The 26505-nt window shown below is 37.0% G+C and overlaps 5 protein-coding genes across 6 annotated transcripts; 2 read left to right on the top strand and 3 right to left on the bottom strand.

The window, feature by feature from the left end:
* Window positions 1-461: 461 nt before the first annotated feature.
* LOC124632871 (eukaryotic translation initiation factor 3 subunit D) lies at window positions 462-7468 on the top strand. Its single transcript, XM_047167846.1, has 10 exons — window positions 462-747; window positions 1000-1208; window positions 1294-1447; window positions 2274-2383; window positions 2899-3037; window positions 3772-3932; window positions 4443-4574; window positions 6092-6298; window positions 6654-6849; window positions 7080-7468. Exons 1-10 carry the CDS (start codon window positions 555-557, stop codon window positions 7238-7240), a joined length of 1662 nt encoding a protein of 553 aa, XP_047023802.1. The 5' UTR covers window positions 462-554; the 3' UTR covers window positions 7241-7468.
* A 37-nt stretch (window positions 7469-7505) lies between these two features.
* LOC124632872 (facilitated trehalose transporter Tret1-like) lies at window positions 7506-14094 on the bottom strand. Its single transcript, XM_047167847.1, has 8 exons — window positions 13834-14094; window positions 13659-13756; window positions 12835-12969; window positions 12452-12535; window positions 11894-12172; window positions 11233-11353; window positions 8322-8453; window positions 7506-8246 (listed from the first exon to the last, which is right to left on the bottom strand). The coding sequence occupies exons 1-8, from the start codon at window positions 13880-13882 to the stop codon at window positions 7726-7728; spliced, it is 1419 nt and encodes a 472-aa protein (XP_047023803.1). The 5' UTR covers window positions 13883-14094; the 3' UTR covers window positions 7506-7725.
* A 472-nt stretch (window positions 14095-14566) lies between these two features.
* On the bottom strand, window positions 14567-15635 carry LOC124632874. The gene is made up of 2 exons (XM_047167850.1): window positions 15285-15635; window positions 14567-14962 (listed from the first exon to the last, which is right to left on the bottom strand). Exons 1-2 carry the CDS (start codon window positions 15440-15442, stop codon window positions 14614-14616), a joined length of 507 nt encoding a protein of 168 aa, XP_047023806.1. The 5' UTR covers window positions 15443-15635; the 3' UTR covers window positions 14567-14613.
* Window positions 15636-16765: 1130 nt separating this feature from the next.
* LOC124632873 (E3 ubiquitin-protein ligase siah-1-like) lies at window positions 16766-21065 on the top strand. Of its 2 annotated transcripts, none has more exons than XM_047167848.1 (5): window positions 16766-16900; window positions 18291-18336; window positions 18713-18908; window positions 19756-19897; window positions 20024-21065. In XM_047167848.1, the coding sequence occupies exons 2-5, from the start codon at window positions 18311-18313 to the stop codon at window positions 20611-20613; spliced, it is 954 nt and encodes a 317-aa protein (XP_047023804.1). In that variant the 5' UTR covers window positions 16766-16900; window positions 18291-18310; the 3' UTR covers window positions 20614-21065. The 2 variants fall into 2 exon arrangements, with proteins under 2 accessions (XP_047023804.1, XP_047023805.1); XM_047167849.1 differs by lacking the exon at window positions 16766-16900 and adding an exon at window positions 17140-17239.
* A 3937-nt stretch (window positions 21066-25002) lies between these two features.
* On the bottom strand, window positions 25003-26443 carry LOC124633407 (60S ribosomal protein L29). Its single transcript, XM_047168609.1, has 4 exons — window positions 26346-26443; window positions 26162-26216; window positions 25908-25972; window positions 25003-25157 (listed from the first exon to the last, which is right to left on the bottom strand). The coding sequence occupies exons 2-4, from the start codon at window positions 26196-26198 to the stop codon at window positions 25038-25040; spliced, it is 222 nt and encodes a 73-aa protein (XP_047024565.1). The 5' UTR covers window positions 26199-26216; window positions 26346-26443; the 3' UTR covers window positions 25003-25037.
* Window positions 26444-26505: the final 62 nt, after the last annotated feature.

Here is a 26505-nt window from a genome sequence, read left to right as displayed (position 1 = left end):
AAGAATCTAATTAAAGGTATTGCACGGTAAGTAAGGTAAATAAATTGATATATTAAGTACTGCTTGTTTATTCCAGTTATCCTAGTTTCCCTAGTTGGTATTTATCTTTGAAATATTCGTCAATTGTGTAGTAGATAACATATTTAATAACAAAAATTGACTTGACTTGCCCTTAAGAATTATGAGAAAATTGAAAGATTGAAGATCGTTGCATACAATAATGAGGTAATTTTATAACGTAAACTCAGATAGTTTGTTACTGAACAAATATCCTCAGCTGATTTTCAGAAATAGTTTTTATAATTATAAAATTAAATAAAAAATAAGGTTAATGGAAATGGAAGGATCTTAAGTGACTACCTCTATTATTTTATATTTTCATGATTATGATATGATACTTTGGACTTTGTGCTAAAAGACTCGTATCCGTTTCGTGTGCTTGTTGTCATCTCTGTCTCTGACTAAAAAAAAGTCATTTCGAAAGTGTCGTGTGGCATTGGTGTATCTTCATGTTGAATTATCGCAAAACTTTGTAATTCTATTGAATAGTTACAATGTCGGAGCATGTGCTACCGGCTGAAGAGCCGATAAGATTCGTAGCTCCGATTATTCAAGATAATCCAACAGGATGGGGCCCAGCCGAAATGCCGGAGCAGTTTCGGGACATGCCTTACCAACCTTTTAGTAAAGGTGATCGTTTAGGAAAAATTAGTGATTGGACCGTCGTACAGGACAAAAAATACCAAAGTAAGATATTTACATATTGTACTATGTTTATTAGGCATAATAAACTATCCCTACATTAATATCCTTTGAGGTTATGATGACGTTTTTTGCAGCAACATATTTTTCAATCTTGTAATATACCATAGTGCATAGAAGATTTCTATGAATCAACTTCACTAGTGTGGTGAATATTATTCCCGAAATCACAAAACTTCACATTTCATTTGTATTATGCTTATCGCTTTTCTAAGATCAATGTCAATTGTCTTCCAGACAAGTATGCATCTCAGTTCGGCGCTGGTTCGTCGTACGCGTACTTCCATGATGAGGACGAGAGCACTTTCCACCTGGTGGACACTACGAGGGTGCAGAAGCCTCCATACCAGCGCGGCCGTGCTCGTGGCCAGAGGGGCCGCGGCGCTAGGGGTGCCCGCACACCTGGTGGCATGACTACCCTCAACAAGGGCAACTACATGAGAAATGTAGCAAACATTACTAATCATCTTACATTTAAACTCATTCCCTAAAACAAAAGGTATGTAATATGCTTGATATTATTCATTTTAGCAACGGGATCGTAAGCTTGGCAAGAGGTGGGGCCAGAGAGGTGCTCCTATGAAGATCCGTGATGCATCGGTGACTGTGCGACCTACCTGGGTCACTATTGAGGACATGGACTTCCCCCGTCTTGCTAAATTGTCTTTGCCTGGTATTAAAGAAGGTATGTGCACAATGAATTTCTTAGTTAGTCCTTGCAATTTAGACTTGTTTTCTATGGATTCATTTCTCAAAATGTGTCTGCTAAAAATTTTTGTTTAAGAATTCAAATTTGTTGGAGATCAGTGAATATTGCTCGAGACTAATTAACTAAATTAATTCCATTCAAGGATCAATTTTATCTTTTAACACATTGATCATTCAACTGTGTGAGCTAAAGCTATATATCGACTGCAAGCAAGCAATATCCCCTATTTTTGTTACAAAAAACTCGTATCTTTTTTCTTTTACTATTAACTACCCTTAGACTCAAAATAAAAAGAAAAAAACTTTATTAATCGATACTATCCGTAAAAAAAGAAAACTTAGATTTTCAGTATCTCATTATACCTTGGAATAAGGATATTATTAAGTTTTATTGTTCCCCTTTAAAATCCACCTGGAGTCAGATAGGAGGTATTGCTTGCTTGCAGTCGATATGTAGTCAGAATAATTTGAAAAGTGTGGTAGCTAACAACAAAAACATTTTGGAAGAATGACTTTCTCCCAAAAGATTGTGTAGATTTCTTTTCATTAATTTCTCAATTACGGCCAGTTTCTTCATCAAAAGTTAAAGTTAAAGTAATGTCTAAAGTTAAAGTAACAGTCAAATTCGTTTTTTCAAGGCTAAAGTGACAGCAAAACTAATAGAAAAATTGAATTTAACCATTACCTTTACTTTAGACATTACTTTGACTTTTACTTTGGCTTTAACTTTTGATGAAGAAACTGGCTGTTAGTGTACATAGTTATGCTGGATTAAATCTTATACAACCCATTCCTTCCTATAGGTGAAGACATTGTTTGCTGTGGTACACTGGAGTACTATGACAAAAGCTATGATCGTGTCAATGTGAAACACGAGAAGGCATTGCAGCGTATTGACCGTATCTTCCATACGGTAAGTAACATCACATGCAACTATCAAACCATAATTGCTTAATTCTAGTGGAAACAGCTACAGAATTGCTTTATGCTTATTTTAATGTAACTATATTGTATTGAGATTTTAAACATGAAAGCCCTTCATAGACATTGCAATACAAAAATCCTATGTACTGCAATATTTGCTTCTAGGCGACTTTATATGTTCGTACATACCTATATGGCTGCCTACATGCCTACATGGCTTTCGAAACTCTCATAATCATTTAGTTATGCTCATAAATTAAATTTCCGAAATAGTCAGAGCTTGTGCGTGAAATAAATAAAAAAATTCAAAAGCTTTTATTGTAGACCTTAAATACAAAACTATTTTCACTGTTTATAATCTATCTAACAACTTATCTACCACTATAATTCACAATCGTTTTAACTAGCAAATGGTTATCATTCAACTTGTCTTTCAACAAAGGCCTCCTCTAAAGATTTCAATTCTGTTCTCCTTTTATGAATAAAAATAATCTGATTCCCCAGGTGACTACTACTGATGACCCCGTAATCCGACGGCTCAGTAAGACCGTGGGAACCGTGTACGCCACGGACGCCATCCTGGCCACCATCATGTGCTGCACCCGCTCCAACTACTCCTGGGATATTGTTATTGAAAAGATTGGTATGTGTTTAATACTATTGCTATGTTTTTTTAAGGGTTCCGTACCCAAATGGTTAGACGGGACCCTATTGTTTTCGCTCCTCTGTCCGTCTGTCACCAGCCTCTTATGAACCGTGATAGTTAGAGAGCTGAAATTTTCACAGATGATGTATTTTGTAGCCGCTACAACAACAAAAACTAGAATTAAATAATTATTGTATATAACAAACGTGATATTTTTGTCTGTTTTATAAATAATGGTACGGAACCCTTCGTGCGCGAAACCGACTCGCACTTGGCCGGCTTTTTTAGGATTGAAATAGATTCAGGATTTACTTCCAATAAAAAATACATTTAGATGTGGCATAGAAGCTGATGTTCTTGTTGATTACTCTTGAACCCCGATATTCTTGTAATGGTTATAGTATATTCATAAATAACATTGATCTCAAGATCTATGGTTTAAAGTGAACACTTAAATGCTAAGTAAAAAACTGTTGAGCTTTACCATGACTTTATCCCTACTAATATTATAAATGCAAAGGTCAACTCTGTCTGTCTGTTACGCTTTCACATCTAAACCACTGAACTGATTTTAATAAAATTTGGTACAGAGATAGAGTTGACCTTGAGAAAGAACATAGGATAGTTTTTATCCCAGACTTTTGAAGAGTTCTCTTGGAAACGCGATATAACCGAACTAGACGCGGGCGGAAGCTTGTCTTGTATAAAAAAGTCTTTATTGTTATATAAAGGTGACAAGCTGTTCTTTGACAAGCGTGACAACACTGAGCTGGACTTGTTGACCGTGAACGAAACCTCCGTGGAGCCTCCCACTGACGATGGTAACTCCATCAACTCGCCGCGCAACCTCGCGCTTGAAGCTACCTTCATTAACCATAACTTCAGCCAACAGGTAAGCAAGCTTTTGACTTACAAATACTTTTAAAAATGATATAAAAACTGCCCCTACAAAATATAAAAAAAAACAACTCTCCGGCTAGACTGGAAGCCGACTCTAACATAGTTTAGAAAAAGGCCAGGGAGATGATGATGATGATAAATATAAAAAAACAAGCTGTTATAATTGTTATTAATTTTATAATTGTTATTAATTTTATACAAACACTTGTAAAAGGATGCTTCCATAAAAGCTAGTTCACAGTTACAGTATATGATTGTCTTTCCCACAATCTAGTCAGGTTTCAAGTCTTTTTGTATTCTTGTGGCTCAAGCTCATTGTTATGCTAAAACCGTCTTTACAAACACGTTTTTCTTTTGAGAACTTGGACATAAGTGTATACTATAATTTAGTTTACTGGTCTAACAAAACCTTTGTGCTGTCTCACGAAATAATAATTCACGAAAATACATAAAACAGTTTCCATATCTATGAAATTTATTTTATCATTTTGTATTACTACAGGTATTGAAGAGCGGCCCCAACGAACCCAAGTACAAGTTCCCTGAAGCGAATCCGTTCGTGTCTGAGGAAGAGGAAAGTGAGGTGGCGTCTGTCGGGTACCGCTACCGCAAGTGGAACCTTAACAATGGAGTGGTGAGTTGCTTTAACCATTGCAATATAACATCAGCAGAGAATATAACTAGTTTATTCTGTCTTGGCGCATTTTTGTTTATCCTTTTATTAGTTACTAGCTGTTCCACGCGTCCCGCGCAATTTCTTCCCGTTTCAGGATACAATTCTGAATAAAGTTATTCAATTCAGATCAGTAGTTCCAGTGCCCATTTGATCTTAACGGGTAGTAATAAACCGAGTGACTGTAAATTACAATTTTAAGTGTCAAAATTAATTAATTTGGGTTATATAATTACTAAGTGTGCGACTGACTGTAAGTGACGAAAAATCAACAGAATAGTATCTTAGAAATATTAATTTGAGTTACTTAAAATACAAAATGAGCAGCTTCATAATATTTGAGCGACTTAATATTTGTTTGAGTGCCAACATTGCGTCCAGCATTTTTTTCAATATTTGGCAAATGTATTTTGTATACTGAGCATTTTATCTTAAATGAAATGTTTCGAATAGAAAATGTGTGAAATAAATTACATTAGACACATTTCCTAGGAAATCTATACATTTCCTAAATAGTAATCGGAAATGTATAATTAAGACATCAAGGGGTAAGCGGGGGATAGCGGAGCGGGGGAAGGGTATTAAAGCGAAGCATGCAAGCAGGCATGCAGCATGGAAGCACAATGCAATATGCAGCAAGCATGGCTTCTGTCACGGCTCCGGCACTGCGTGGCTTCGACGGTCCCATGCGAGCTTATCGTCGCAGATGGTTTTCACGCTCACCACCGCAGTTTCGGCTTGCGCCTCAGCCGCGGCGGCGAGCGTTTCAACTACCTGCGCCTCAGCTCGCAGGCCGCCTCGGCCCTCCGCGTCTACGCGGTTTTGAATTGCACTCTAGGGGTAGGGCAAACAAGACTACGTGGAGTCGGTTTTGCAGCGATTCGTTTTCAAAATTCTGCCATCTTAAAATAGAATATCAGGAACCAATAATCATTAATAAAGCAGCTTACAAAACTTTGCTCAAAGTGAACTTTTTAGTAGTACGTTATGTATAACCTCACTTAAAAAAGTTGATTCTATCTTAATATTGAAGTTGCCCTCTCTGTATTTCCAGTCGCGCACTTAGTAATGTAGTCGCTCGGATAAAATTTTAATATATGACATAGATTTATCACAATCCACTTTTTGTAAGCTCGTTCTGGATTTTATTATTAATCAATATTCGTTGTTAGTTTAGTTAATTTTTCGCTTACTCAAATTCATACCGCTCAAGTTATTAATACATATGTCGTCATCAGTCGCAAAGCGTTTTTTTAATCGCTCCTTTTATAATTCCCCGATCTTAACTAACAAACAATCTTTCCTCTTTATTTATTACTATAGATATAGATTTGTTTTCTTTTTTATTTATTTTTAATTAATTTTTAACCATTCTCATCACTACAGGATTCTCATTCACTTCACCCACGAAATAATAACATTTAAAAATAAATAGCACACTATAGTATGCAATTTTAACCCATAACTGTTTCTTACAGACACTAGTAGTCCGATGCGAGCACGATGCTGTAATGCAAGGCCCACAAAACGAGACCCAGTTCTTGAGCATCAAGGCCTTGAACGACTGGGACTCCAAGCTGGCCAACGGAGTGGACTGGCGTCAGAAACTGGACACCCAACGTGGTGCGGTGCTCGCTAACGAACTGAGGAACAACTCTTGCAAGCTCGCCAAATGGACCGTACAGGTATGAATTATGTGTATGGAGAAGCTAAAAAATATCATCATCATTAACATTTTTATCCTTTTAGCGTTTTTATCGTCCCACTGTTGGGTATAGGTCTCCTCTCACGCAGGGAAGGATTGACAGTTAAACACAACGCGTTCTCAATTCGCGTTTGTGATTAGATAAATAGTATGTAGTATTTGATCAGTCAAAGAGTAAATTTGACAACCAAATGTACAATTTAAAACAGAATTAAGCTACTGAATGTCGATTGTTTCAAATACAACTACCTAGTCCAGAAATCGTTTTAAAAGTAAATACATTTTATAATTTCAATAAAAATGTTTGTATAACAAATCTTTTTCTATATTCCCAGGCCCTGCTAGCCGGTTCCGACCAGATCAAGTTCGGTTACGTTTCCCGCGCTCAAGTGCGTGACAACTCCCGCCATGTCATTCTCGGCACGCAGCAATTCAAGCCGCACGAGTTCGCAGCTCAGATCAACTTGTCTATGGACAACGCGTGGGGTATACTGCGGTGCATCATCGATATCTGCATGAAGCAGAAGGATGGTGAGTACTTGCCCACTATCTTATCTAGCCTTTTCCTATGTTCGGGTTGGCATCTAGTTGATCTGGAAGCAGCAATACCATTGTTTTATATGGAACAACTGTCCATCTGACCTGCTCTATACTTCTCTTCATTAAGACTGGTTATCAGGCTCTCTAGCCAATAAGTTTACAAAATGGCAGCCTAAAAAAACTTTTGGAATAATTTCCTAACAAAATTCGTTGTTTTGCAGGTAAATACCTAATCATGAAGGACCCCAACAAACCGCTGATCCGCCTGTACGACATCCCCGACAACACGTTCGAATCGGATGCGTCAGAGGAGAGCGGCGACGAACAAGCCGACACTCCATTCGCACCACTCTACTCCTACGGGAACACCAAGAGAATTTAGAACCACAACTCACGCGTTGTACTCTAAAGACATTATTCGTATTTCAAGGTCGTCTCTTGTGCTCCCAAGGTCAAACTTTTTATTGTATAGCTGGTATTCTGCAGTAGCCTGTCTTACATCTTCCGATCGTGTGGTGATCTGTACAGGGTTGCCATATTTATATAAGATTTCTGGTAATCAGTATGTATTTCATATTTTTATTCAGCCGAATACAATTTTATAGTCACATTTTGGTTTTTATTTGGCCATTTTAAAATTATGCAAAAATATAACATTATTTTTATTCATTTATACATTCATTTACACTTAAAAATCGCTGTAGCTTAAAATTACTAATATTGTTCTTAACATAATAAATAATTCAATAACATTACCAATACATTAAATCTTTACAAAAATATCCATAAAATGCCGACATTTTCTTCTATGAAATGCCAATTCTGGAGTGTAAACCTTTTTCCTGTTTACAAGAACATACAGAAACATTATACTTTCTCAGCCTTCTCGGCGTTCAACGCCTCTTCCTCTGGTCGCTGTTCTTGAATGTTATTCTGCACTTCTTCTAAAGTTTTTCCTTTCGTTTCTGGGACAAAGAAGTATATAAAGAACACGCCTATGTAGCCAATAAGTGCGAAAGACCAGAAGACCATGTAATGTCCACAAGCGTCCTTGACTTGTTGGTAACACTTTGTCACTAAGAAACTTAGGATGCACGCTAACATTGTCGCTGTACTTGAGGCCACTCCCTTAACGTTTACTGGGAATAGTTCTGCTTGAAGTACATAGGGCAGGTTCCCCACACCAACCGCATATAAGACATTGAAACTCAATATACCAACAAGAGGCATCCACGAGATTGCTTGCGAAGTTTCAGCGCTGACTTGAATGGTATCTTGAAGGAAAAAGTACAGGCCAACTATAGTCATCGCGACAGACACTCCGAAACAAGAAATTAACAGAAGAATTCTTCGGCCGAACCATCTCGATAGGAATGTTGCACCAATACCTGGAAATAATAACATAAACATTGTTTTATATATTTAAGTTAACTTAAAACGTTTATCTTTTTTTATGTAATTACCTGCTCCTAACTGCACAAAGCCGTAAACGATGCTAGCGATAGGCCCGGAGACGAAGTTGCTTTGCCTAAATATCGGCTCCAAGTACGATTGTATGACGAGAATACCAGTCATGTATTGCAACAGTTTCAGCCCTGGAAAAAAACAAAATGTTAAAAAATATTTTTTCTTAATTGTACAATTTTAAGAACAACATCTCATCAAGAAACAAATAATGAGAAAGAAGTGAAAAATAATCGTGCAACATCGAAAATTGTGTTAAAATTCCTGATAACATTTATACGATTGCTTGTTAGCTAATAAATAAGAGAAATACAAATGTTTAGATAAAACTGATAATTTCGTATCGCGCGACTGATGTTATCTTTTCTTTCAATTGTAGTCTGTAACGAAATCGGCGAATAAAGATAAGTAATTTCTCGACATTAGACTTTATAGTTGCCCCACTGCAAGGCACATTGACGATTTCAGACTTTAAAGACCAAGTTTCTCCAAGATGTATTCCTTCATCTTTACTTGTCTTGTCTTGTCAAGTATTTGATGTCCAAGACATAAATTGAAGAGCGTCAAGAAATAGTAGGTACCTAATGAGAGAAAGGACGGGTTCACCGTGCCACAAGCAGTGCCGGCTTTAACTCTACTAGCGCCCTGGGCGAGATTTCTACGGCTCCCCCAACTGCAATTCAAACCCATACGAAAAACAGAGACATGTGTAGTTACCGATTGCGCGAGGGAAGCGAGCGCGAATTTTTTTTTTATAGTTAACAAGTCAAAGAAAAATTACCTAAAATGTAGCCCAATCGTACATAAGTTATTGCTGGTTGGTGAATGCAAAAACACGGGAACACAGGTTGTGATTGCGCGAGCGAGGCGAGCGCGAAATTTTTTGTTATATTTTAGAACTCAAAACAAAAATGACTTAAAATGTAGCCCAAACGTAGATAACTCTTTGTTGGTGTTGGCGCCTATGAATTAAAATTTTGGGACTTAAAGTAGTACCATAAATAGAAACTAGAAGTTACTTTCTTATTAATAAAAGGACTTAAAAACGACGCTACCTTTTTACTAGGGTAGACAAAAAAATTTTCAAAAATAAAAACAACTATAAAGTGAAGCAAGCCCGAAAAAGCTTTTTTGAGATTTGAATCACTAAAAGTCCTTAACATATATAATAAAAGGCGACTGTGAAGTGAAGAAGCCGCGAGCGAAGGGAGCGCGAATTTTTTTGAGTATTGGGACATTAAATTAAAATTAGGTATATGTGAAAAAAAATGTAAGTGTAAAGTAAAGAAACCGCGAGCGAAGCGAGCACAAAATTTTTTGAGTTTTGGGCCATAAAAGTAGTGTATCTAACGCGCGCGGCATTGTATGACAATACATTAATTTAATTGAAATTTCTTGGTCCAGGAGCGTACCGCGGCGCCCCTGAGCTCGCAGCGCCAGGGTTATTCGAACACCCTGCACCATAGGTTAAGGCGGCCCTGGGGCCCGATTCTCCTAATTTTACTTAAGCAACATTCGATTGACGTTCGACTCGATTCGACTGCGATCCAATCCAGACTCGATTACGATTGAAACGTATGTGGCATTCCGCTATTTTTTCTTTGAAATAAACGTTTTTATCCTTTTCTGTGATTCAATAATGAATCATTTTGTCTGCAAATGATTTACGATTGCAAAATGATTGTACAGCAAACTACCGTATAGACCAAAATTACCAAAATAGCAGACCAATCGCACACCAATCAAATGTCAATCGAATACGATTGGTCTTTTATTAGTAGCAGAATGCACGATATGGTTAAAACTGCTATTGCGATCATATTGCGATTCGATTTCTATTCGATTTTGAAAATATTAAATTAGGAGAATCGGGCCCCTGATGCTATCCATACATTTGGATACAGTTCTTGTAAGCTGCGATCTTTGATGAAATTTAAAACAAAAATAGGAGTAAAATTCTGATCAAGGATTGGTTGGGGGCGCCTGCGGCGCCCCTTATGTCCGGCGCCCTGGGCCGTCGCCCAACCGCGCCCTACCCTAAAGCCGCTACTGGCCACAAGCCAGTTAACTTCCAACAAAGTAGTGTGCAGTAACTGCTTTGATATGCATATTTATATCGATTTGCACTCACACAAAGACTTTACACATGTCTCCTAGAAAGACTTACACAGAGAGGTAACCTATCTTCATAATTATCGATTATGAATTCATCCATAAAATTGATTGGTTATCACTCTTACTCATTAATTGCACGCTGATCTCATCTTGATCTTTACCTATTCGATAGCGAATACCTACTTATCTTGCTTTTCCTGTGCAGACTGACAAAGGTCGGCTTACCGGAGAGATTAAATATCCCGACCTTTATAACGGGTTACTGGCATAAAGTAAAGAGGTTGCAAGTAGGTACCTACGCTACCAATGTTCGCAGTTGTTGTTACTTGCAGCATTGAGGTAACGTGTGTTCGTCACGTGGTATTAGACAGTGACCTTAATGCATTTGATAAGACTATACTTGTACACGAGACATTGTTTCTTATCTTCCTGTTCTTACAACTAAGCTTTGTGCAAAGCCTTGTGTTAACAACCTACGACAACAATCTGCTATTGAATTCTAAAAGATAACAAAAATGGAGCATCAAAAAGGGCAACAAAATGATTAAAATGAAGGCCCAATTGCACCGACAACATAAACGCCAGTTTCCTTAAAATAACTGTTTAATTTTTTTACGTACAATTTTCAAGTCGTTTAAGGAAAACGGACGATTATTTTGTCTTTCAAAGTTGACAGTTGATGACAGAGGCAGAATGATCGTCACTTGCATCCAGCGGTTATCATTGGACAATACGCGAGCCATCCTACACTACAGAAAAATGATTTGTGGACTTAAAGGGTACTTACATAATTACCTGTCACAATGTAAACAGCCTTTCTGTATTTCATGTTAGTTAGCAGTTCTTTGAGTGTAGTCTTGTTTTCCATGCTTTCTTTTACGTGAGCTCTCATAATCCTCATCTGATCATCTACCACCTGGAAATATATTAATAGTTTATTATTATAAAACAAAATAGTATCCAGAGATAACCACGATATAGTATAAGGAAGACTCCTGACTCAGGTAGCGTCTTAAAAGACTGGTCGTCTGAATTTCTGACTTTAATACCCGACCCGTTAACTTACCAAGGCCCAAGTTCATCAACCACAAAAACGTCAGTTTTCTCATAAACAACTGATTACAACTGTTTATTATTGAATTTTCTCTTCAACTTTCAAAGTAAACAGTCATTTTAAGAAAAACGCTCGTTTATGTTGTTGTTTAAAATCGGATGATTCTTTTTTTTTTCCGACGTCAAAAATCATCAAATGACCCCTCCCGCTGTGGGTTAGCAGCGGCAAGGGAGTGTCAGACTCTTACTGACTAAAAACCGTCGTGTTCCGTCATAGGCCTTTTATGTACCAGGGCTGCGGTATCTCCTTCGAACAACCCGCAGCCCCGGCAGGAAATCGGATGATCAATTGGACATTGACAATGACTAAAAGTTAATAAGTTATACTACTACTACTACTAACCGATTCATCCGTAGTCCCTTTGAGTCTCATAAACTCTTTCTTCGCAGCCTCTACCCTCCCATCCTTCAAGTGATAGTAAGGCGACTCTGGTATCCACAAGCAAAGCAGCACGTAACATATAGGTATAATCAGTATTATGTAGTTCAAGGTCGTATATGACACAAAAGGGCCCACGCTGTATACTGTGAGACCACCGAAATTGTTCATGACTTGCACCGTCATCCCCAGTGCACCTCTAATCTCTTTATCAGCTATTTCGGTTACGTATATCATTGTCACCTGAAATAAAATCTTGAGATCAGCGGGTGTAACAGAGAGAGATAAAAATTTTCTACAATACCCTTTAACTACGATTAACTATAGAAACGTTCGATCTTTTAACTCCCGGGTGTCATCACTTAGGTAAAATAATATGAAAAGCCTAATAGCGTCTGTTTTACACAATTAGATAGTGCCGACCTGTGTAGTAGAGACAATGGTATTGTAGTCTTTCTTTGTGTCCAAGTAGCAGGGCCTATTTTGAATCGATTGATAATAATACAAACGTAGTTAACTTACCACAGCTATGGTACCTGTCGAAACACCCATGAGGAACCTGGCCACACTCATCAGTTCGGGTAGACTGGTGTTCAGCATGATAGTCTGAAAGATATCAGCCTAGTGTAGGTAGATTTTATACCAACAAATGTTATTTCTCTGTTTTCAAGATCTGTTAAATAGACTAAGCTGCTGCCATGCTTAGACCCAAGTTCACTAATAACATAAACGTCCAATTTTTTAAAACAACTATTTAGTTTCTAACGTGAACGTGAAAATACATTCTAAACAGTTGATTAAAGAAAACTCACGTTTATTTATATTGTTGGTGAACTTTGGCAGTTGGGCCTTAGAAAATCAAATAGGAAGGTACTATAATGTAGTTAATATACGATAGAACGTACCGCACCTAAGAGGCCCGGTACAGCTGAGCCGAAAAACGTGCGGCGACGTCCAGCCTTCTCGTTCAACACCTGCCCAAAGTAGCACCCGAGGAGTGCGCCAGCCGAGTGCAAGGATACCACCCATGATGTTTGCGTCTGTAATAAACGTTATTACTTACACTTACCAACTTCATACATAGGCACAATGGAACAAAAATAACGAGGGTAAAACTTTCTGTAAAAGGTTGCTGACAAATGTTCCTTCTTTCTTATTTTCTACAAGAAAATTTCTAGTAGTATTAAAAGTTATATTTATGTGAAAGAAATAGATAATATGACTCGTTTTCGATTCGACACGCCTATGTCGTAGTACCTATAGTGGTCCATAGTCACAGTGTGAGAATGTACCTAATGTGTGACTCGAAAAACATTGGTAACTTAAATGATCGTACCATATTAATTAATTATAAGTAGATAAGCATCGTGTATAATATTATTGGGTACATTAACCTTTAAAACCTACCTAATGTTCTGTTTGTTTCAAATATTAACATGATGTTGATTTAATTCTTTGATTGATTATGTACTGAAGCTAGATAAATAAGTCCCTAATAGGTACCTAGCTTTACCTAGACAGATACAAAACAATAAATGTAGTTATGGTATGCCTAATTATTGTTTATTAGCGATACCTAAATATTTTTAATATTTAATTATTAATAGATACGTATTTAACGTTCAAGTCCGCTAATGATAAATAGAGAGGAGGGTGACCTACTTAATATTATTAATTAATTAAAGGTACTTACATGAATAATTTCATTTTAAATTCAATAAATACTTACATCAGTGATAACAATATTCGCTTCACCATTTTTGAACTTTGGTATTGCCGGCGATGACCATGCCAAAGTTGCTCCAGTGAATGTAAACGCAAACGCCGCTGTAGTTAAAATTTGAATTTAGAGCAGAACAGTATTTAATTTCAAATTTTCCCGCTATTGAATGTTGTTTACTCACCGCATACACCCGCCAAATATTGCACCTTTCTCTTCGGTTTTTCAGTCATTGCGTATTTTCTATAACCTTGGAAGTAATCAATTAAAATTTGCTATTTCCGCTATTGTGAAATAAGTAAGAAAAACAATTTCTTATCTGAATTTTATGTTAACACGACAACAGCCGCCTATCTCAATAATCAACTGTCAGGGTTGCGCAGACGACGACGACGGTTAGTACAAGTATATAATATATACGACATGAGTGAGCGAGTAGGCGGAAATATTGTTCAACAGAGAGTGAATCACGAAATAGAATGTCTAGACGCGTTCGTTGTACACAGTCTGTTGACTTAACTTTTTATCATCGAGTAGAAAATAAAGGTACAAGCCCGATAAAAATGGGTTGGGTATTCAATAATAATACGTTAGGAGGGTATGCCAGAGTGAGTGTATCTATTTTTTCTCGAATAATCCCGCTACAGGCTAGACAAAGCTAGAAAGAGAAAAAATAACAAAATCTGAAAACAAAATATTTAAAAAATCTAACTCTAATCTAACTTAGGTTTCATCATGAATTATAGTCAGACCTTTTTTTGTGTTTATTTATAATCAGAAAGTAGGTAGGCGCAAAATATTTTATCTGCTGAACTGCCAATAATGTGAGTGCTATTTCAGTTTCTCATAGTTTATATAAAAAATTAAAATTGCGATTTTTATAACAACTAAAATGATGCTAAAATAAAAGGCATAAGTTTACTTAAAAAGGTTATAATTACAGGAATAAATATAAAAAATGCAGTCATTTTGATTCATAATCATGTGGCATCTTTTCTATCACATTTCTTATTTGCATAGCAACTATAGGATTGTCTGTACTTATATCAGAAATATTATATGGCTGTAATAATGTAACATTTCCTATTACTATTCTATCATCTAACTCTGTTACTGGTAACAAGTTGGTTTTTAACCATGATATAAGGCGCTTCTTTCTTCGTATTAAGTCATCTATTGAATGTGTAGGACTTTCTTTTCTTTTGGGTGGTTTAATATTTTCAGGAGGACTTTCATTGGTAACATTTAGTATTGCATGGCCAGGAATTACAATTGTCTGATAAGCATCTTCTTGAGGTACTGACAGGATAATACTGAAATAAAAAATAACAAATTAATTTTAAGCATGACCAGAAAGGTTTTTTTTTCATTTATATCGCAACAGGTCTCATACGACTCAAAAGGATTAATGATGAAAAAACCTTCAAAATTGACAGAAAAATGCTAAAACAATGTGAAATCTTAGACCACTCAAACAGTGACTTCAATGAATAATAGTGTTCATCAGTATCAAGAAGTAAGGAAAATAACTCCATAATCTGTACACTATGCCTACCTAAGGCGCCTGAAAAGCATACATGTGTTTTGATTCTTATAAGGACTAGCTGAATCACAACACCTCTAATAGTAGTTTACCTGTGAGTAACTGGGTCAATTGAGTGCACAAACCCGACATAGGAACAATTCTTAATAAGGTGTACTTTTACATATGCATTTACAAGTTTTAAAATAGCTTGCAAGTCTTCTTTTATTGAGCTGTAGTTATTATTTTGGCTGCATTCGGCGTCTTCCATTTTATATAAAAAATATAGACGTTTTTATATGAAACTGCTCTATAAGTTCAGCTTTTCTTGTTTATTAAAATATTGTAATGATTATCTTATTTAAATATAAGTTAAAAATCAAGGTTTAGGTTAAATAAAACGTGAACATGAGCAACAAAACAATATTTTCAACTTGTGTGTGGACGGCACTGTCAAAGTCAAAGCTGTTTGACAAACTCAGTGTCATGATGACTCATGTCAGGGGTTATCAGGGTTATGCAAATGCATGGATTCGGATCAAAAAGATCTTCGCAGCTTCGTAATCATACGCGTAACGATAAAAACAACACAACGTAACAAAAATACAGCTCCAAAATCAATTATTAAAATGATAACAAGCAAAAAAAATATTGTTACTATTTTCAGTGCAAAATATTTATGGTTTGTATTGTTGTTCAACGTGATTTTACATGGTTGTGAGCCAAATACTAGTAGGGGTAACTTCTTACCAATAGACAAATAAATACGTGGGGCTAGGCCGTGGCACACGTTGGGGTGGAATTGAGAAAATTGATGATCACAATTTATGGACTAAAGAAATAGGCATTTACCTTCTTGTCATCATCACGGATAACACAAGTTGTAGTTGTTAGTGGAAACAAAGATACTTAGATAAAGAATGGCCAGAAGAGAAAACCTGTTTTATTGATACATACTTGAGACTTTTTAACATACTATTTCAAAAATAATTAATGTCATTATATTTATTTTCATATCGCTTCATTACATGCACGGGCCTAAAAGTGGATGAAACTTAGAGGTAGTGAATGTCCAAACAAAGATTGTTTGACAGGATGCTGATTACATTTGTCTAAATAAGTTTCTCGTAGCTTTTCTCTACAATGTATCTTCCCAGAAATCCGAAATACATACCTATTACCTGCATTTTTACAAAATGTGTGCTTGCAGAACAAAAATCTTACAGCGGAAATGATATTAATAATCCCTACCTACACATTTGAAGTACCTAATTTACTTACTAAAGAACCATTGCCCTTCCTTGGAAGTACTACACTTCCTATTTTACTCCATTTTCATTGATTCGGCTATACTTATTATAACCCAAAAACGATTTTTTGGAAAATATTCAATAAAAACACAAATCATTAATTGTCTATGATTTGGTCGAAAAATAATGGCAACATCGTCAAAAGATTTCCAGGATTACCCGAAGTTAACGATTAGTATCAGAGAAAAACATTGTCGCCCGTATTACATAGAGTATAAGGTCTTCAATCCGAAACATAAACTTTGATATACGATATTCGCCGATAGAATGTGATTCCACGTCACACAGAGCATTTATATACCGCGGTCAAATGTCTGGGACGCTTATTTTCTTGCGAAGAACGTCCATTGCATTATCGTGTCGAGCACAACAACGGCTGTATTTGGAAACAGACTATTTTCTCATCACATTCAAATAAGGTAAGGAACCAACATCTCATATCAATAATTTAAAAAGTTTAGGTTGCGTAGTGAAATCGAAATGCAATTTTCTTTTGTTTATTGGCGTGCCGGTATGTTAGCGTCAATTATTATCAGTGTCCTTCATAAAGCTGGTTTGGTATTTAAAAATATTATATAGGTACGTCTATGTGCATCAGTTTTTATCATGCAATACGATGAAGTGTCTAATAACGTTATCTAAATGTACTACGAGTGCACCCATTTCGGCCGCTGCCATTTTGTAGTTATTTAACTGAGTAACATGACTCGAAAGTCGAAAATAAATCTCGTCTGAGACATTAGCCGCTAAAATTATAGGTATGTTAGTTAGGTATTCAACTTTTACCCCGAGTTCGTATATTTTGCACTTATTGTTGTAGGAATTAAAATTATGTGGAGACAGTCCAAATATTGATCGAGATCAAAGTATTTGATTGATTTTGTAAGTGTAACATGAATAGGTGTAACGATCTTTGATTTTTATTTGGAATATTCTTTTAAATAAGCTGTTGGAATCTCGATTTGCTATCTTCATTTTTATTGATGATTTTCCTGTGTAAAACATTAAAAAGAGAAAGTATAGGCAAGTACTGAATAGTTGAGCTAATAAAACGTTTCCGAAGTATTATTATGGGTGACTATCTATATAACCACAATTGAAAATGCATGTGCCACAGGAAAATCGAATGTTTGGTAAACACTTAGTTCCTTGCCTACGCAGCAGTCGTCCACTGTATTGTTATAGGCGTTATCTACTCGTGCCCCCCTATAGGCACCTACTCACATAACATAACAAAAGAATGACTTTGTTTCACGAGTTCACGACACCCGAGGCCCATAATGATAATGTACCTATAGGTTTGCGACGTAGCATAACAGCAGTAGGTTTGTAGTAACTTAATGGAACAAAGAAAATAATTCAAGCCAAGCGTATTTGCTTACATCATTATGTTTATCAAATGTGTACGGTCAATCATTATTGAAAGATAAACCACTTAAATGGCCAGTAAAAGGCAATGTATCTACGAATATCTACAACGAAAATTCATCCTGCTAATATTATAAATGTGAAAGTTTGTGAGAATGTATGGATGTATGTTTGTTTATATTTCACGCAAAAACGGCTGGACCAACACACACACTGGACACATAGGCAACTTTTTATCAACACGCCACGCGGGCAAAGCCGCGAGCGGAAGCTAGTTATATATAGTTTTATTTCTCAATCGTCGCTTTGATTGGTAAAACTACGACTGTGCCACCCCAACATGATGTAGTTTTTGACCTTTAAATTGAATCCTCATACTACCTACCTAGGTGGTTATAATTTTATTTCCCGTACTTATAATGTTTTGTCTTTTATTTTCAGTAATATACACGTGACCGAAAATGGCAACGGCTAAACCAAATAAAAAGTAAGTTTCTACCAATAAATTATTACTTATACAGTCAGGATATTTTGTAAATACCCAACTTCTAATAGATACCTGCTACTGATACTGCGCAGCTTGTAGCTGCATATTTGCCAAACTCACACGTACCTACGTATGCTACACGTAGCTCAAAATAATTACGGGGAATTCCCATTCCGCTACCAGATTTTCTCAACAAAAAAATTGCAATTTTCGAAGCACTTTATAAATAGCTTCGATAGCATTTACATAAACTTGACTTTTTTTACCTTTATGCAACAACTACTACAACTTTTTGCTGTCAATTTTGATAAAAACCATTGAATCAAAGGACGCTAAGTTTTCTGACTTAAAATAATCAATAACTTGACAAAAACAGGGCCTCGGCAGTGGCGATTGACCTGCCAGAATGTCCAGTGTGCATGGAAACCATGAGTGCACCGATATTCCAGTGCCAGTCGGGACATAGCCTGTGCAACTCCTGCACGCAGAATCTGATGCCGCCGATATGCCCCATCTGCCGCCAAAACCTCACGCAAATGAGGAACTGGCAGTTGGAAGAAATCGTTGCTAAGGTAAGTTTGAAAGAAAAAAAAAATGTACAACACCAGAAACTACACGACTATAAATGCCTGTATGATGTATCCCGAAGTTTGTCATAAACTGGCAGAATGGAATGTGTTTTGCTTGTAAAATACAACCAAAATTTATTTTTTGTAGGTGTGTAATATAAATCTTTTGACAGTGTCCCGTGTGTCCTAAAATTTTTTAAAGAATTCTTTTCATTGTTTGATTATCGGTGAGTTCGCATTCGGGGTGCAGCTGTTTCTGAAGGAGTGGGCCTTAGTCGGTCTAAGTAGGTAGTAGGTAGTCCTCCGCTCTCGCTTGCTTTTTTATCCAAATCCAGTCAGTCGAAGCCACGAACGGGGAATACCCGCATGTCGTGTATCGAGCAAGATAATGACTCTAATTATACCTAGCCTTTATTTGGGGACTCCCCACACGCTGTATAAATAACAAGTTATTATTACCGATGAAAATTAGCCTTTTATCAGTTTCCATCTGCATACCGTTTGATGTGATTATGTCCTCATTTATTAAACCAGTGGCAGGTATCTAGACAATAATTACATGACTACCATACCTACTATTCTCTTCAACTTCAGTACATAGTATGAAACAAAATCGCGTTCTCTGTGCCTATATCCCCATGTATGAATCTTTAAACTACTCAACGGATTTTGATGAGGTTTTTTGTAAAAGTAGATGGTGATTGAAAAGGAAGATGTGTATTTTGAGGTAGTATTAGCATTGCACCCGTCCGAAGCCGGGGGCGGGTCGCTAGTAGATGCGAAATAGAAAACTAAAAATAAGAAAGCATTTTATCCCAACTTACATTTAGTATTGTTGTTTATTTTGCAGGCTAAAGTACCGTGTCCTAATAAATCAGCGGGATGTGTGTACACCATGGTGTCTGTCGACATGCAGGAGCATCTCAAGGAATGCATCTTCCGAGAGATGGAGTGCCCTCTCGGTGTCGTGTTTGGAAAATGCTCCTGGACAGGTAATAAAATGCTTCATTTAAATGCCAGGTCAGAGTTTCATTCAATATTATTAACGTCACCACAGTTATAGCTACCCATTGAAGAAAAAATATTACTTAGTATTCTAACATTTTTGTTATTCCCAGGTAAACTGAAGGACATGATGGAACACTTTAAGGAACGTCATACTGCTCACTGCAGCGCCACCTCTGATGAGGAGGTGGAACTTACCAACGTAGATATCAAAAATGATGATCGCCACTTCTTCCTCGTGGCCCAAACTAAGTTCTTGTTCATCATCACTGTGAAGATCGACACTCTTCAGAACATGGTGTATTGGACCGTTCAGCACATTGGCAGCAAGAAAGCAGCACATGATCATATTTACGAGATACATGTCTTGAGCAAGCAGAACCCTAGAAGGAAAGTCGTGTTCACAGAACATTGCTTCAATGATGCCATTAAGCCTGAAGAGATTTTCCGTCAAGGAAAGTGCGCTGCTCTGCCTTTGGAAATGTTGGTTCACTATATCAAGGATAAAAAACTCTCGTTCAGGTTCTTTATTAAAAGAATCCCACCAGCGCCTAAACCTAATAAGAATGAGAAAGGTGATGACAACAAACCTGCACCTAAAGGACAAGGACCAAAACCTAAAAATCCAAATCAGGATTCTAAGCCTAAGCCAAATGGGGCTGGTCCCAGCGGAAAGGGTAACAAAAATAAAGCTCAAGCGTAATTTCAAGGAATTGCGAAACTCTAATTTCCTTATTCGCTACGAAAATAACAGCGAAAATATTGTTTTTTTATTAGGTATCTACGTAACTAGTTTGCTTGTTACAATGAGAAGGTCGGAGTTGAAGTTCAATACGCGTGATTACCTCTACCACATAAGGCTTCATAAAGCTCTACATTATTTTGAAGTATGTGATGTGTGTATAAAAAATAAAAGTTGCCTTTGCATGTCTGTTCTGTAATAGGTTAATGTTCAGAAGCAGGCAAAGGCGAGTGGTGAGCGTAGCCTAGCCGCACTTGACCTCACCAAAATTCTGCTTTACTGGGCTAGTAGTAAAATATTGAACCTTGAATGTAAAGCCGCCTCTAACATAAGGCGGATCTCATCAAACAAACAAACACGGTGATGGTTGCTATGGATTGGTCCAAAGTAAAAAAAAAAAACAATTGGCAATTTCCTCAACCAATTCACAGTTTAGTCTGCTGGGATGGTTCATCAAGGGAACCTTGTTTATGCTAGATCCAGGCAATCTACTGCGTGAACGATGCAAGGCAACTTGGGAACACTCCAAGCATAAAGGATCCTATACTTTATGAGGATGTGAGCTCAGATTATGCCAAGGGCTTATCCAACCACTGGCATTCCATTGAGTATTGTGTATAAATGCACTACAATACTCTTGTACACACATACATATTAAAAAGGACAATGCCAGGGTCTGGGCTCAATGTTTGCCCAGCAGTGGGAGTAGTTCCAGCTGGTTGCATAGTGCACTCTGAACACGAAATCCAAATATTTTTGAAATCGGTCCCAGAGTTCCGAAAAAAACCGGTTCAAATGTTCTCCATAGATAGTCACTTAACAAAGCCTGAGCCATTTGCCCAGTAGTGAAAGTGGTCGAAATAGGTTCTTTACTGCATTGTTAACACGGAGTCCAAATATTTTGGAAATCGGTCCCAGAGGTCCCGAGAAAAACCGGTTCAAATGTTCTCCATAGATAGTCACTTAAAGCCTGAGCCATTTGCCCAGCAGTGAAAGTGGTCGAAATAGGTTCTTTACTGCACTGTTAACACGAAATCCAAATATTTTGGAAATCGGTCCCAGAGGTCCCGAGAAAAACCGGTTCTAATGTTAAACTTGAACAGTCACTTTATAAAGCCCAAGCCATTTGCCCAATAGTGGGAATGGTTAGAATAGGTTCTTTACTTCACTGTTAATATGAAATCCAAATATTTTGGAAATCGGTCACAGAGGTCCCGAGAAAAACCGGTTCTAATGTTAAACTTGAACAGTCACTTTATAAAGCCCTAGCCATTTGCCCAGTATTGGGAATGGTTAGAATAGGTTCTTTACTTCACTATTATCACGAAATCCAAATATTTTGAAAATCGGTCCCAGAGGTCCCGAGAAAAACTGGTTCTAATGTCAAACTTGAACAGTCACTTTATAAAGCCCAAGCCATTTGCCCAGTAGAGGGAATGGTTAAAATAGGTTCCTTCTTTACTTCACTCTTAAGACGGAATCCAAATATCTTGGAAATCGGTCCCAGAGGTCCCGAGAAAAACCGGTTCTAATGTTAGCCAGCCATTGTTAGCGAGCCATTTTAAGCAGCCACAAACCTAACAACCTCTTTTCTTGAAATAACATTCAGATAGATAGTGGTTTCACTGCTAACAGGAAAAAAAAAAACAGAAGTAGACGTTTAAAGGTAACTGTTGTTTCTCTTGCTTTTCAGTCTCTATCTACCACAATCAGTCCTAAATTCGTGTAGCGTCATGCAATTAATAACCGTAATGGCAATGGAAAAATCTTATCACGAATACAATAAGCTCGAACACGAGGTAGTAAATAGATACCCTTGAGGAGTTCCCTCGTCTCACTGTCGTCTCCATCGTCAGGTCAGGTCTTAACCTAGACTGTTTTGTGGTGTCGGAGACATATACCCGAATGACAAGTTTTTATTCGATATGTGCTTACAATTTCCGAGAGTTCCCTATTGTTTTAAGGTTTTTATCACCAGACCTTGGACCGAATAACAAAGGAACCATTTGGAAAGTAAATCCTTTCAAACAATAAAATGATTGTTTAAATCGGTTGGTAAACGACGGAGTTATGCATGTACTTACGTAAAAAGAATACAAACGAACTGAGAAACTCCTCCATTTTTTGAAGTCGGTAAAAAAAATCTCGTACAATACCTCGTATTTGTCGATTAATATTATAATGCATTTCAATTAAGGTAATAGAAGTGGAATAGTTAAGAGATCGTAAGCATAATTTTCGTAATATTGAATAAGAGTCAAACCAGTTTTTCTCAGGACTCCTGGGATAGATTTCGAAATATTTCGGTCTGGGACCTATTATAAGCCTATGGAACATAATAAACTATGCAGTTACTGTGGGCAACTCTTGAGCCCAACTTCCATACCAAGAATAGCATTGTCCTTTACCTAATGTAATAAGATACTAAAATAATCCATTATGTAGCCCTAATGTGGTGTAGGAAAAACAAGTTTTGGGCTGTAATTAAGACCTATCACTAACGACCAATTTAGTTACTTAAAAAAAATGTTTATTCTCTAATGTTTAATGGTATTCATATGCCCTTATGTACGTATTCCTTTTGTTTTGTAATGATTGTATTAGAATAGTACTTTATTAGGCATAAGGTTTTTATTTTGAAGTTCATAGGTATACTTCTTACACTTAGGTACTGGCAGGCTCTTCATGCCCAAGGTGCCAATGCCAAATATTGTTGAGATAAAAACTTCTGGATGCAAAATCTTTATCAAAAGCATAAAATCACACTTTAATCATTGTTTGTAGTAGAGTTAGTGTAGATGATAGTTATTTTTTATTAAAACTTTATGTTAAGAATGCTCCATGGTACAATTGTATCATACCTAATGTAACTTTATTACGTAATTCAAATTAAAGATTTCTAAACAAGGATTGTTAACATTTTTTTATTTACCTGACCCTTAGGTATGATTCCAAACCACGCTGCACGCAGCAGTGCCGCCGCAGCAGTGCTGCCGCGACACTACTGGTCCCCGTACAATTTCTATTGGCTTATATGAGATTACATTCCGAGCTAGGCAGCAATGTCGCGGCAGCAATGTAGCGGCAGCACTGCTGCGCGTCAGTGTCGCCCTACCGCCGCGACAGACCAGGGGCCCGATTCTCCTAAGTTAATATTGTCAAAATCGAATAGAAATTGAATCGCAATATGATCGCAATAGCAGTTTTAACCTTATCGGGCATTCTGCTACTAATATAAGACCAATCGTATTCCAATGACATAAATTAGGAGAATCGGGCCCGGGGCCCAATTCTCCTAATTTATAATTTTACTTAAGCGACATACGATTCACGTTCGACTCGATTCGACTGAGATCCAATCCCGACTCGATTACGATTGAAGCGTATGTGGCATTCCGCTATTTTTTCTTTGAAATAAACGTTTTTATCCTTTTCTGTCATTCAATAATGAATCATTTTGTCTGAAAATGATTTACGATTGCAAAATGATTGTACAGCAAACTACCGTATAGACCAAAATCACCGAAATAGCAAACCAATCGCACACCAATCAAATGTCAATCGAATACGATTGGTCTTCTATTAGTAGCAGAATGCCCGATATGGTTAAAACTGCTATTGCGATTCGATTTCTATTCAATTTTGCAGTAGTGACGCGTCTGCCGCCGCAGCAAGAGTACCTACTTGAATGTTGACACGTAAATTGACAACAAAAGGATGAATTTCTCTGACTCAGACTTCTTCCTGTTCCAACAGTATAAATAAAAGTTGGTCATCAATCGACATCTTGTCAACTCAAAGTTAACTAACGAATACACAACAACGCATCACCACGAACAGAGCGACACTGCCGCGTTGCTCGGAATCTGCGCGGCAGGCAGCACTGCTGGGCAGCACCTTAGGGGCAGCACTGCTGCGGCAACACTGCTGCGTGCAGCGTGGTTCGGAATCATACCTTTAAGAAACTTGAGTGGGTTCCTCATTTAATTGACAGAAAAAACCAAAAGGTTATTCCAAATGTTGTCGTCTCTCGAGCTTTTTCTGGAAGATATACTTGGAAAGTACATACGAAGTTGCATTGTTACTTGTCCGACTTGGAATCCAACCCACATTCTCATACTTGCGAAATTGGTTCTTTACCTGCACTGCCACCACAACTTTTTTTTAATTCCAAATGTAATTCCTCTCAATTTACTGTTCTTTCTTTTCCTATACAAGAATTGAATTACTATGAAATCAACTGCACTATTTAGGTACCTATTACAAAGCTTTTGCATACAACCTTATTGCTAACTAAAGATCAAACTATCAATGTACTAGTTGCAAGGTAAAATAAATCAAACAACTAAATAAGTTTTAGTTTTTATTTCCTTACAGCTAGATGTTCATTTCTTGGCCTTAGCTTCCCGCGTGGCTTTCCTCTCAGCGGCACGCGCTAGCTGCTTCGCTGGCTTCAGGTTACCCTTTTTGCAGAACCTTTGGTTCCTCAGGAACTTGGGGTCCATCTATAAATGAAAAATAATTACAATGTATTAATTTGAAATTTGTAATTGTGGGAAGATTGAATTAGAAATTCAATTTCAAGTCTACTAGCATGGATTATAGAATTATTGAGTTTAAATTACATTGGAGTTTGCTTAGCAAATTTATTTGATTGGTTGGAAATGATATTCTCAAGAACAAGTGAGATTTGAAAAATCTTTTCAGTATTAAATGGCCTTTTATAGCAGTTGTTAAAGAATACATAGACACTTTTTTATTTTAAGAATCCTGGAACAACAAGTTGTTATACATGGAACAGAATTTCACAATATGCAGTAATATGACTTTTTCTTCCTGCCCAATTTATTTAAAATTTTGAATTACTGCCGGCGGAAGACAGATTACAAAGATACTGGATAACGCAAGTTCTGCTGAACTTAAGTTGGCAAATGCATGAACTGGCAAGGTTATGCTCGCCATGCATGATACAGTCCACAGGAGAGATCCACCTGTGCAGATATGCCTGCGCAGGTAAGACCAGAGTGTGCGTGGGAATAGGTCGCGCAGTTTCAAAAAACTGCGTATGGCCGGCATTAGGTAAATATTCAAGATATAAACGTTTGTTTACTATGAGAAGTACACATTACCTACTGATGAAATTCAACACTTATTCAATAAATTCTAGAGGTTTCCAACAAAACTACTGCTGAAAGAACCGGCCATCATAAAATGAGTACAAAACGACGATAATTCATTAAAAAAATGTTACTTACGCCGAGGGTAGATTCGTGCCTTTGGTTCCTAGGCTTTTTGATGCCATTCCTGTGGGCTTTGCGGTCTGAAAAGAAGAAAAACAGGTTGTATTTACATCACGTCAACTTAACCCCAAAGCAGTTTCAAAAGTTTGTTAAAACGGACTACGAATAGCACCAATACATATGATGTATGTACAAAATTATATTTCAACGTGTAACAATCACAGTTTGGTATTTTCGTATTCACAATATCAGGCAATAGAAATACTCACTTTGGTTGTGATTTGTGTGATTCTTAGACTTTGCCATTTCGTCTGTTTATGCGTTCTGAAAAAGAAAATATGTATTAAAATATAACACTTAGCACTAGGACCCTTAATACGACGAATAAAACTGTTCAAATTAAGTAAGATCTTGTAGATATTTAAGAATTATTTTAAAACTTGGGACACTAACCTAAAACAGCAAGAGAAAGAAACAAGAGGAAAACAATTTGATTGTCAATGTCGAGTTGAAGTTTTCAGACACACTTTGCAGCATAAAATGAACGTGTCTCTGTCGCACTTAAGGAAAACTATCTTGCTATCCTGTTGTCAAACTATCGAACGTCCTGCCA

This window comes from Helicoverpa zea, chromosome 9 (assembly GCF_022581195.2).
Source record: "Helicoverpa zea isolate HzStark_Cry1AcR chromosome 9, ilHelZeax1.1, whole genome shotgun sequence".
Taxonomy (NCBI): domain Eukaryota; kingdom Metazoa; phylum Arthropoda; class Insecta; order Lepidoptera; family Noctuidae; genus Helicoverpa; species Helicoverpa zea.
Note: the sequence above shows the minus strand (reverse complement) of the source record. Positions and strands in the feature narration are given on the sequence as shown.

What these genes read in the sequence shown, in the direction of transcription:
- LOC124632873 (XM_047167848.1), top strand. Translation starts at nt 18,311, where the DNA reads ATGGCAACGGCTAAACCAAATAAAAA. An exon ending in ACGGCTAAACCAAATAAAAA is followed by an intron (nt 18,337 to 18,712) that starts GTAAGTTTCTAC and finishes TGACAAAAACAG; the next exon opens with GGCCTCGGCAGTGGCGATTG. An exon ending in TGGAAGAAATCGTTGCTAAG is followed by an intron (nt 18,909 to 19,755) that starts GTAAGTTTGAAA and finishes TTTATTTTGCAG; the next exon opens with GCTAAAGTACCGTGTCCTAA.
- LOC124632871 (XM_047167846.1), top strand. Translation starts at nt 555, where the DNA reads ATGTCGGAGCATGTGCTACCGGCTGAAGAGCCGATAAGATTCGTAGCT. An exon ending in TTTGCCTGGTATTAAAGAAG is followed by an intron (nt 1,448 to 2,273) that starts GTATGTGCACAA and finishes TCCTTCCTATAG; the next exon opens with GTGAAGACATTGTTTGCTGT. An exon ending in TTGACCGTATCTTCCATACG is followed by an intron (nt 2,384 to 2,898) that starts GTAAGTAACATC and finishes CTGATTCCCCAG; the next exon opens with GTGACTACTACTGATGACCC.
- LOC124632874 (XM_047167850.1), bottom strand. Translation starts at nt 15,442, where the DNA reads ATGGAAGACGCCGAATGCAGCCAAAATAATAACTACAGCTCAATAAAA. An exon ending in ATTGACCCAGTTACTCACAG is followed by an intron (nt 14,963 to 15,284) that starts GTAAACTACTAT and finishes TTTTTATTTCAG; the next exon opens with TATTATCCTGTCAGTACCTC.
- LOC124633407 (XM_047168609.1), bottom strand. Translation starts at nt 26,198, where the DNA reads ATGGCAAAGTCTAAGAATCACACAAATCACAACCAAA. An exon ending in TCACACAAATCACAACCAAA is followed by an intron (nt 25,973 to 26,161) that starts GTGAGTATTTCT and finishes TCTTCTTTTCAG; the next exon opens with ACCGCAAAGCCCACAGGAAT. An exon ending in GGCACGAATCTACCCTCGGC is followed by an intron (nt 25,158 to 25,907) that starts GTAAGTAACATT and finishes TTTCATTTATAG; the next exon opens with ATGGACCCCAAGTTCCTGAG.
- LOC124632872 (XM_047167847.1), bottom strand. Translation starts at nt 13,882, where the DNA reads ATGACTGAAAAACCGAAGAGAAAGGTGCAATATTTGGCGGGTGTATGC. An exon ending in GGCTGTTTACATTGTGACAG is followed by an intron (nt 8,454 to 11,232) that starts GTAATTATGTAA and finishes GTTTTTTTCCAG; the next exon opens with GGCTGAAACTGTTGCAATAC. An exon ending in CTTTGTGCAGTTAGGAGCAG is followed by an intron (nt 8,247 to 8,321) that starts GTAATTACATAA and finishes TATTATTTCCAG; the next exon opens with GTATTGGTGCAACATTCCTA.